This window comes from Megalobrama amblycephala, linkage group LG9 (genome assembly GCF_018812025.1).
Source record: "Megalobrama amblycephala isolate DHTTF-2021 linkage group LG9, ASM1881202v1, whole genome shotgun sequence".
NCBI classification, from domain to species: Eukaryota; Metazoa; Chordata; class Actinopteri; order Cypriniformes; family Xenocyprididae; genus Megalobrama; species Megalobrama amblycephala.
In genome coordinates this window covers 42,902,210-42,913,491 of record NC_063052.1, presented here as the reverse complement: position 1 = coordinate 42,913,491, position 11,282 = coordinate 42,902,210, and the positions used below count along the sequence as shown (strand labels likewise).

At 34.6% G+C, this 11,282-nt stretch overlaps 1 protein-coding gene across 1 annotated transcript in view; it reads right to left on the bottom strand.

The window, feature by feature from the left end:
• The window catches only part of akap9 (A kinase (PRKA) anchor protein 9), a 96,749-nt gene that overhangs the window by 12,689 nt on the left and 72,778 nt on the right, over positions 1-11,282 (bottom strand). The window contains 9 exon segments of the mRNA XM_048203409.1: positions 81-141; positions 1,494-1,982; positions 3,371-3,505; positions 3,594-3,638; positions 3,730-3,876; positions 5,790-5,834; positions 6,291-6,425; positions 6,685-7,584; positions 10,337-10,423. Of these exon segments, the coding sequence (XP_048059366.1) occupies positions 81-141; positions 1,494-1,982; positions 3,371-3,505; positions 3,594-3,638; positions 3,730-3,876; positions 5,790-5,834; positions 6,291-6,425; positions 6,685-7,584; positions 10,337-10,423 (2,044 nt within the window).

The window sequence follows — 11,282 nt, the reverse complement described above, 5'->3', positions numbered from 1 at the left end:
CTAAAAATCTTAATTATTTCACACTTTTGATTGGGAGTGTTAATAACCCAGAACATGAAATGAACATCTGTGTGTCTCACCACTGGCGTATCCATCTTTAAACGGAGAGACCGCGGGACGGTCTGACCTCACCGAGGGACCCTGATGAAGACAAATAACAAACAATCCTCAACAGATGAAGCCATTTATTTTCATTTATAGTTGAAGGTTTAATAATAAAGACTTAATAAATGTCTCTGATTTTATTGTGAATGATTCATCAGCGCAGGGTTTCTGCAGGTTTTATGCATGTAAAATATATGAAAATAAAGTGAGTTTTGCTTAAAACAAGAACAAATATCATTGACACATTTGTGTTTAAGCATTAACTCACTTCATTTTGTTATTCAATTTTTCAAGACTTCATTTTACATTTGCATCTCAAATAAATGTATTAAAGATGTTTTGATATTTGTATTGGAAAACAGGATAAAAATACTGAGGAACATATACATTTTTTTTTTTAAATCCATGCAACATTTAATGCCAAAATTAACATTCTGCTCTGATTTAAGATCTTTTTAAGGCTTTAATTTGTGTAAGGGTGAATTGAGACCTTTTTAAGACCTGCAGAAACCCTGTCAAAATAAATAAAATGACTATTTTCATAGTCATTGATCAAGATGTAACATCCTCAACTTCTATAAAAAGTTGTATTTTTTACACATGTGATGAAATTATGAGTGATGCACAGAAAATCATCACATTTAATCCATTCAATGACTATAAACTCTATATTTAGCTAGAAAACTAACTCTAGAGAGGAGCGTTTTGATTAATATAAGAAGTATATTACATATTCATTATATTTTTACTTAACCTGTTCTTTATTATTTAATGTTTGTTTAAATATGTCATGAAAACACTACAGACACCATTAAAATGTTTATATTTCAACAACAAACTGGAGTAGAAACATGAATAAACCATTAAAAATGTATTTAAATACTGCCTTATGTGCAATTTAAATATTTATATACAACTACAGTTTATTTTTATTGTTGATTATTAAATTAATGTGATTAAGTAAGTAATTTTTATTTTCGCTTTCAGCTAAATAGAAACTTTAATTTTGTTTTTGGTAAAAAAAATCATTTCACTGCGTCACACAAAAATACACATTTGTAATCGAAGTGTAACGTTACGATTACAGTAGTTTAAACTGAATCTATTCCACTTTGATGAGATTTATACAGTAAAACGGACGATTCAGATATGATAATGAGTGTTTGGTTTCCGACCAATCACAACAGACTGAGCCATCTGACCAATCAGAGCAGAGCAGCTCTCAGAAAGGCGGGGTTTAGAGAGACCGAATCTTCGAACAAACCGTTTCAGACACTGAGAGAAAAGAGCTGATGATTATAAGAACATTGAAGTGTTTTTTGACCTTTAGGAGACCCCAACACAAAACTAGGAACCTTTTTCACTGTAATAAAGGAAGTGTGTCTGACCTCGGTGGCTCTGAGTTTGTCGACGGCGTCTCTCAGCGCTCGGATCTCCTCCTCCAGCTGCTGGTTTTCCCTCTTCAGGCTCTCGCTCTCTGAGATGTGTCTGGCCTCCATGTCCATGATCTCGGCCGCATGGAGCTCCTGCATCTGTCCGATCTTCTCCGTGTATCCCGCGATCATCTCCTCCACGTCATCGGCTCTGGACGGGTCAGTCTGCGTACACACGTCCACACGGGACGACACGGGGGTTCCGCTCAGAGACGAGGACCTCTCTGATTGGTCCGTGGAGTTTCTGTGAGGAAGGGAGGGCTTGTCTTTACTCACATCAGCACTTTTGTTCATCCCATGATGCTCTCTGTTGTCTCCATTTTTCCCTGCTTTCGTTTTAGGCTGAAACAGCGGTTGTTGTGGTGGCTCCTCGCTGGATTTGGCTAAAGCGGTCTGCAGCTCTTGAACTTTGACCCTCAGCTCAGCAATAGACACGTCTCTGACCTGAGAGAGACACGAAGAGCTCGACTTGTTACAACAGATCTGTGTTTCTATGAAAGATTTGGATTACATTTTTTATTATTATTATTTTTTTTTTAAGGTTTTAGCCTTTGGTTCTGTGTAAAATAACACCCGGCATCATTTTGTAAAATTAAAATGAATAAAAAATAAATAAATAAATAAATTAATTAAAAAAAAAAATAATAAAAAATATATAATATATATATATATATATATATATATATATATATATATATATATATATATATAAAAATAAACCATTTTAAAAATTAATAAAATAAGAGTAATAATAAGAATAAGTTAAAATAAGTGAATGATAAAAAAATGAAACACTAAAATTAATTAAATCATAAAAGTAAAATAAAATTAAAAAAAATAAACACTTACAAAAAATGCATTAAATCATGAAAATGTCACAAATGTACAAATGTAACATTCAAATAAAAAATCATTTAAAAAAAATAAAACAAAAATGAATTAAATCATAAAACTGTAAAATTAAATAAAAATATCAATAATAACATTAAATATTAACTAAATAATAAAGATGGAAAATTTAAATAAGTAAATAATTTTAAAATAAAAACAAATCAAATTAAATCAAAACACTAAAAATGTATTAAATCACACAAAATGTAAAATAAAAAAATCTAAATATAAAATCAAAATAAAACATTTTAACGATCAAAATAAGTAAATGATTAAAAAACTAAATAAATCACTTACTAAAATTAATTAAATCATAAACGTACAATTAAAATAAAATAAAGAACTTCAAAGTAAAAAATCTAAATAAAACTCTTAATAAAAATGTATTAAATCATGAAAATGTCAAATTAAAATTATTCTTGATCAAAATAAAACACCTAGTAAAAATTAATAATATAAGAGGAATGTAAAATTAAAATAAATAAATCATTTTAAAATAAAAAAAAACTTACAAAAATGAATTCAATAATAAAACTGTAAAATTAAAAAAAAACTATCCAAAACACTACAAATTAATTAAATAATAAAAAAAGCAAAATTAAAATAAATAATTAAATTTAAAATACAAACATAAAACAATAAACGTACTAAAAATGAATTAAAACACTTAAAATAAAGAATTTTAAAATAAAAACATTCCATTAATGTCGATGAGGGATTTCAAACTAAAAGTATAAAGTTGACAAAATTCAAAAACATACTTTTAGGACACGAGCTCCTGAACGATTTTATCATTAAAAAGATCAGATTAACGTTTCACATTTTGATCATTTTAATTTTACATTATTATGTAAAATATTTGTCAATTCCATCACAATCACACGAAGATCAGGTGGTTCCACCATCAGAAGGTTTAAGTCTGAAGGTGACAGGAAGTGTACCTCGATCTCTTCCTGCAGTTTGAGACTACGCTCCCTGTAGCTGCTCAGCTCCTCTTTGGTGGCGGCCGCTTCACCTTTGACCTCCTGCAGCTCCTGTAGCAGCTCTGCAGTGGACTGATCACCCTCTTGTGAGGCCTGCAGAGAAACCAATCAAAGGTTAAAGGTCAAAGAGCCTCGATGAGCGTCCCATCACCCAGTGTAGAGATCCAGTGAGGCGTCTCACCCTGTGGAGCTGATCCTTCAGCAGAGCGATGCTCATTTCCCTCTCCTTCACAAAGAAGAACATCAACAATGAGCCGAAATTCAGAAGACCAACACATGATCCGAGTTCAGTGTGAAATCACGGTAAACATGGATACCTGCAGCAGCTCCTGCAGCCGGACGCTCTGATCCCTGCAGCTGTCCAGCTCCTGTCGGGTGGTGGACGCTTGACCTTTGACCTCCTGCAGCTCCTGGAAAAGTTTAGCAGTCTCGGCAGCGTCTTCGTCACGCGAGCCCGCTGACACCTGGAGGTGACAAACAGGAAGTGAAGGTTAAGTGTTGAGCTAAACCTTTGTTTCTGTTTGTTTAAAATTAGGGCTGTTAATTTAATTAGTGAGTTATAGAAAAATAAAAGATATCAGGGCAAAAATGAGCCTGTATGAATTTTAGCCCTGATTTTGCCTTGTATGAAAGTTCAATAAATAAAAATATAATATTGCTACATTTTACACACAATATTGTCTGTTTTGTTATTGTCTCGGTTTTCTCGATAAAATCAGAATAAAGCATTTTAAAAATTAATAAAATAAGACAAAATAATAAGAATAATAAGTTAGAATAAGTAAATGATAAAAATAAACGAAAAATTAATAAAAAAATAAAAAATAAAATTAAAATACTTACTAAAAATGCATTAAATCATGAAAATGTCAAATTAAAATAATTTGTATCAAAATAAAACACCTTGTAATAATATATAAAATAAGACGAATGTAAAATTAAAATACATTTTTTAAATAAAACAATATTAAATATTACAACAAATATTAACTAAATAAAAAAGATGTAAAATTAAAATAAGTAAATCATTTTAATATAAAAACAAATCAAATTAAAAAACTAAAAATGTAATAAACCACACAAAATATAAAATGAAAATACAACATTTTAACAATCAAAATAAGTAAATGTTCAATAATGTTCAATAAATAAAAATATAATATTGTTATATTTTACACACAATATTGTCTGTTTTTTTATTGTCTCGATTTTGCCAATGAAAACATTACCTGTAAAGCCAGAGCAACTGTTGTGTCTGTTAATGAATCAACGTTTTGAGCAAATCAATCGGGTGAGTCAATGATTCAATGACTCATTCATAAAGAGAGCCATTTACTCCATTCCTAAATGAATCAGCCGTTTGAACAAATCGAATGAATGACTCGTTTAGACATTTCCTGCCACCTGCAGGCAGTTTTAGCTTCTTATTTAGAGTATCATTTCATTCAAAAAAATTTTTTTATATTTTGGATATAGTTCGTCCAAAAATTAGGACGAACTATACCCAAAGAGGAATGTTGGTAACCAAACTGTTTTGGTCTGTAAATATATCTAAATAACAATTCAGATGCAAATTTTGAAAAAACAAATGATGGCCATTGAAGCCTAAAAGTTTATGTGTAATAAATTCTAAATGTTGAATCAAATAAGATATTTCTTTCTAAAGCTTCTTTTTGTAACGTCTATTTGATGCTTTTCCCCATTTAACACAATAATGAATTTAAATGATATTTTGTGGTAATTTCTCAGCTGAATTTAATGTGTGATTATTTTGCAATTAAACAGATTAATCGGCACTAGGGCTGCACGATTTATCGCAATTTTATCACACGTGATTTGGCAAAAGCTGCAATTATTTTATGCGCAGCTTGTCAGAGCTGTACGGCTCTGTGATCAGTAGCAAAACTGTCGTTATGAAGTGAGTTTGGAGTAAAAACATGTTATTAAATGTTGTCTTTTGTTGGACAAGATGTTAATAAATGCTTCTCGTGTTTGGAAAGCTGTTTTGACACGTGTTGTTTTTTCAAACACATTCTAAGCGATTCAAACTCTCAGTGCTTTCAGAAGGATTAGCATTTGGAGCCATAGTTCATTGATAAGCCGCGCATAAAAAAAAAAATCGCTGCTTTGTGATTTCATAATCGCACTAAGCCAAATCGTTTAAGTGCGATTTCAATGTTTTTTTCTAATCGTCCGATTAATCGTGCAGCCCTAATCGGCACATCATGTAATTAATTAGATAAAAAAATGTAATCGCTTGACAGCCCTAGCTATAATTTAGTGCCATGCTAAGCTATTTTCATGACGAGAAACAAGTGAAAAATATATATAAATAAATAACGAATCGGAAAGTAAAGCGTTGTGTTTGATTCTGTACCTGGCTGAGAGCCGTCTGGAGCTGTGTGATCGTGCTCTCCTTCATCTGAGGACGAAACAACACGATTATCAGCAGAGCATCAGTTAAACAGGCATTACAAACCAAACAACAGCGTTTAAATGCACATTTCATCTGTTTAACAGGGTCATCTACACTCCAGCGTCATTATTATTAACTAAAAATAAAACCATAAACAAACATTTCCTTTACGTTTACTGAAATAAAAAAAAAATTTAATTAAAACTATAAAAACATTCAAGACATTAAAAAGCTTCAAAAACGCAAGAAAATGAGAAAACTGGACAAAATGAAGCGAGTTTATGCTTAAAACAAGAACTAATATCTGCTAATATGCTCATAAAAATAATTTTGCTTTAGTTTATTTTTCTGACGACACTGGCAGATATTGGTTCTAGTTTTATTTTTGATCAATCTTTTAGAAAACACGACCTAATATCAAGAGATAATTACAGTAGGAGAATCATGTCTTGGTGTTTGTACCTCAATCTCCTCCTGAAGCTTGTGGCTCAGTTCTCTACAGCAGTTCAGCTCCTCTTTAGTGGACGTGGCTTCACCTTTGACCTCCTGCAGCTCCTGTAGCAGCTCTGACAGCGACTGGCCGTCCTCGCCTGACTCCTGCGGGTGGACAGACTGTATGAATGCTACAAGCTCTTCATGAGATGATTTCAAACACTTTTTTTGAAATGAGAGAGTTCATTTCAGAGTTCAGAGTTCATTTACACATGCAGTTTTCAGCGGCTCAGGTCAGTAAATGTTGATCAACAAGAACTTTAGAAGAAAGATTTTAGAGTTTACATTTAGATTTATGTATTTGGCAGACGCTTTCATCGAGCACATATCTTTGGCATTGATCATCTACAGTCACCTGACGCACCTCAGCCACCAGCAGCGCTCTGTGAAGGGTTGGTTTGGCTCTCATTTGGTTCAGTATGTCCATCATCACAGTTAACCTCCTCTCGTACTCCATCACCTCGTCCTCCGAGCTGCTCAACAGCTGCTTCTGCAGCTCCTGGTCCTTCTGCATCCCGCTCAATCCCTCCTCCAGCTCCCTCAGCTTCTCCGTCAGCAGGATCCTCTTGGGCGGCGACGCTCCGTCCTGCGCCGTGAGGCCTCCCGGATACAGCTGCGCGCTGGGGCCCGTCAGGTCTTCAGCGTGGGCCTCGGCGCGCAGCTCTTTGGTTTGCGTCTGGACGGCTCCTAGTTGTGCTTGACTGACCAGAACGGCGGCCACCTTCTCCCTGAGTTTGTCCTCGAGCTGGGCGACTTTGACGTAAAGAGCGTCGGCGTCCGTCTGCGCTTGTTCCACCTTCAGCCTGCAAGCGCGCAGCTCCGAGTCCTTCTCCTCCACGCACGTCTCCAGCTCCTCCACGCGCCGGCTTAAACTCCTCACCCTGGACCCGGCGCTCTCCTCCAGCGCCTGAACCTGAGCCTGGACCACCACGAACGCCGCCGTCTTCTCCCTCAGCGCCTCCTCCAGCTCCACCACCGTCTCCTCCTGCAGCCGCTCGTACTCGCTCCGGAGCGAGAGGTGGTCGGACTTCAGCGTGTGGAGCTCGGTCGTGACCTCGTCCATCTTCTGCTTCATTTCGTCGTAATCGTCTCTGGCCTCGTCCTTGCGCTCGATGTGCGACAGCTCCTGCTGGAGCTTCTCGATGACGGCGTTGAGCTGCTCCACCTCCTCCTCGTTGTTCCTCTTCAGACGCTCCTGTTCGCTCCGCAGATACTCCACCTGCGCCTCCAGCTCGCGGAGATCCTCCTCCTTCTCCTGCACCACCTGCAGCCACAGACGCACACATCAACTCCGAGTGGGTTTCATCTCAGCATCTCGTAAACGATTAGTTCACCCAAGAATGAAAGTCATTTATCATGTCGTTCCAACGTTCCAAAGTATTATTTTCTCAAAAAGATATTTTGTCAAACGTCTGAGATTCTGCTTCCCAAAAATTTAAAGTTGATGGTGCCAAAAACAAACATTAAATTTAGTCATGCATCGAAATAATTTTTTTTACCAAATCACAGAAACCGAAATGAAAGTTCAGTAAGTTTTGGTAACTATTGTAGCTATCCGATCTTAACGAATGGAACCAGTTTAACCAATAAATTAAACCGGTTACAGTTCTGCGGTGACGAGCCGTCTCTTGATATTTCAGCTGAAAATATTTACTACTCCAACACCATTTTTGGCGTCCACATGCTGACGTTTACCTGTTACAGGGCCCTATGAAAAATTTCCCATATTCAGTTTTGTTTTATTTATTTTTTTCCTATTTTAATGTTAATATTAAATTGATGATTTAAAAAATAAATAAATAAATTGTTAAAATGTTTTAATTAGACATGCTTTTGATTACTCACATTCAAAAAGCATGTCTAATTAAAACATTTTAACAATTTATTCATTTATTTTTTAAATCATCAATTTTTAGGGCAAATGAAATCCTTTATTTTTTTTCCAAATTCCATTTTCATTTTTATTTTATGCAATTTTATTTTATTTTTCTTAAATTTCATGTTTTCCCATTTTAATTTTTCTGGATTCCATTTTAATGGTTTAATTAAATTTTAATAATCAACATGTATGTCCAATCAATTGAATTCATAATATTTTAACAATTTAAACATTTATTAATTTTTAATATAATAGCTGATTAGTAAGTTATAATAATATAATAAGTACGTTTTAACTGATCGTAACAAATGGAACCTTATTGTAAAGTTTTGCCAATAAATTAAACCAGCTACAGTTTTTTGGGAATGAGCCGTTTCTCAGTATTTCAGTCGAAAAATATTACTACTCCAATTTTTTGCGTCCACATGCTGATGTTTATCTGTTATAGAGCCCTATGAAATTTTTTCCCAAAATCCCCAAAGTTTTATTTTTCCCCCTCAAATTTTACATTTCCCTATTTTAATTTTTCGCTATTCTGTTTTATTCTTTCTGGAGTCCATTTTAATGGTTAAATTAAATATTAGTAATCAAAAAGCATGTTTAATTAAAACTTTTTAACAACAATTTATTAATTTTGTTGAATAATTATTATTTTATTTTTTCCAAATTCTTTTTAAAAATGTAAAAATTTCATTACATTACATTATGAAATGTATTTTTTCCCCCTTAAATTCCATGTTTTCATAAAAACATGTAATCAACTGAATTCATAATATTTTAACAGTTTAATCATTTATTAATTTTAATATAATACGGTTATATTTTTAGTAGTTTAAATTTTTCTAAGCACAAAACATTAACAATGTAATTAATCTTTTAAAATGTAAATCAAATTAAAATTTAACAATTCCTTTCATTTTTTTAGTGCTGCACAACAGAGGTTTACCATTAAAATTACATTGAGATTTCATTGCATCACTAATTAACTGCGCCATCATAAAAGCTCATATTCTCCTATAATCTTCTGAGTAACTGCAGAGCTCATGGTTCACTGATCACATGACTCCAGGAGTCGTCATATGAATTATTATAGTGCTCAACAGTATAAATAACAACCCACTTCCATCATTCGAAAGAAAGGAAGCTCAAAAAAGGACAAAAGGAAATAATACAGGGTTGGAACAACATGAGGGCGAGTAAATGATGACAGTGTTCATTTCTGAAGAATAGTGAAAGGCACGTTTCATGACATGGTTGAACAGGTAATCTGACCCGTCTGACCGGGTGTGTGTAACTGACGTTCACTCGTCACAAAAGACTGAAGATTGAAGAATTTGAGGCACTTTAATTTAGCCGTGAAACACCCTTTGACTCAGATATATCAAAGGAATATTTCATCCAAATATGACCGTTCTGTCATCATCAACCCGTAAAAATAAAGATGATAAACTGGCTGCTCTATTCCATACAGTGACCCGGAGCTGTCAGGCTCAAAAAACTGGAGCGAATGAGATCCGAGATATCATAAAGCTGTCATATGACTTGAAATATAGTCATATGGACTATTTTTATAATAATATTATGGTACTTTCATGTCATTTTGACAGGAGTTTAGAGCTCGACAGCGTCCGTCCCCATTCACCGCCACTGTATGGAAAGAGCAGCGTGAACATTCTGCGAAACATCTCAGTTTATGATCCACACACACAATATGGGTTCCTTTTGGGTGAACAGGTGTGAGAGGAATGAGAGTAAAACACAGCAACAAATCAAAACAGAGGAATTAATCCACAGGATCTGAGGCAGGCGTTTCCATTCGATCTAAACATGGATGAACCCGTTTACTGGGAATGATGGGACAGTACATACAGTTTAAAGAGTGCAATCAGTTCTTAATCACTCAGTGAATTTGCAACGCCACATCATGAACCGTTTGCACTCTTTAAACACAAGCTGATGTGTTTCGCCACTTGTGTCACAGATGCAAAATAAGCGTGGCGAGTTTATGCAACACAAGATGGCCAAAAACAGCAGGCGGAGAGACGGGCGGCACCAAACCGAGAGACAACACACACACTGCGATATGCATATGTGTACGACACACGCTGACGGCCGACACATATGTATCCGTCTTTACCTCTTTCTCAGGCTCTGTGTCCGTGTGCTGACGTTTAGCGATCTGTTCGTTAAGGACAGCAATCTGCCTGTCCTTCTCCTCCAAGACCTTCAAGAGTTAAACATCACCACATGACTCTGAATTTAGGACACTTTTGTCTGCTGGGAGGACGATTTAGTCTGCGGCAAGGGCAGATATCTGACCACATGGTCTGAGTGATGATGTCACATCTCCTGTTTCACACTCAAATTTGTATTAAAGTCAACATGAAATCAAAAGAGACGATCTTAATTCATGCCAATGATTCATCAGTGCAAAAATGTTCTTATTTTTCATCCCTTTCCCTTCATATACAGACACTTTTCATCATCCAGTCAATTTCTCTTGGATAAAATCAAGTATTTCTTCCCCTTGGATATTCGGTTTCTGTCATATTAAGTGAAATTGGATGCAAATGTTTCATGTTGACTTTAAATAAAAGTAATACACATACACACACGTTAACATTAAAGCCCGTTCACACAAGAACGATAACTATAACCATAAAGTATTATCATTAAAAAAATGTTTTTTTATCATTTGAAAGCTTAGAATCTCTAATTTTCATATTTTGACTGATTTTCAAAATAAATTACAGATGAGTAAATTACAGGAGCAGTAATTTATCAATTTGTAACGAGTATTTTCATACTCATAAGGCATGTTCAGACTTTTATTTTGAAATAGCGATGAACATGAAAAATCGTTAAAGATTGGTTAGAAAAAAAATACATTTATGATTGTGGCGGTGAGCTATAATCCACATACATGCATTCATATCAAATTCTGCCAAACTTCACACACTACTTTTATATATGAGGTCTACTTCATAAATTGCATGAAAATAATGGAAATATATGGTTCAGATCACTCAAACCATATATGGAAATGGAGGCGCCCTTATATGGTCAGTAATGGAGCTTGGGTG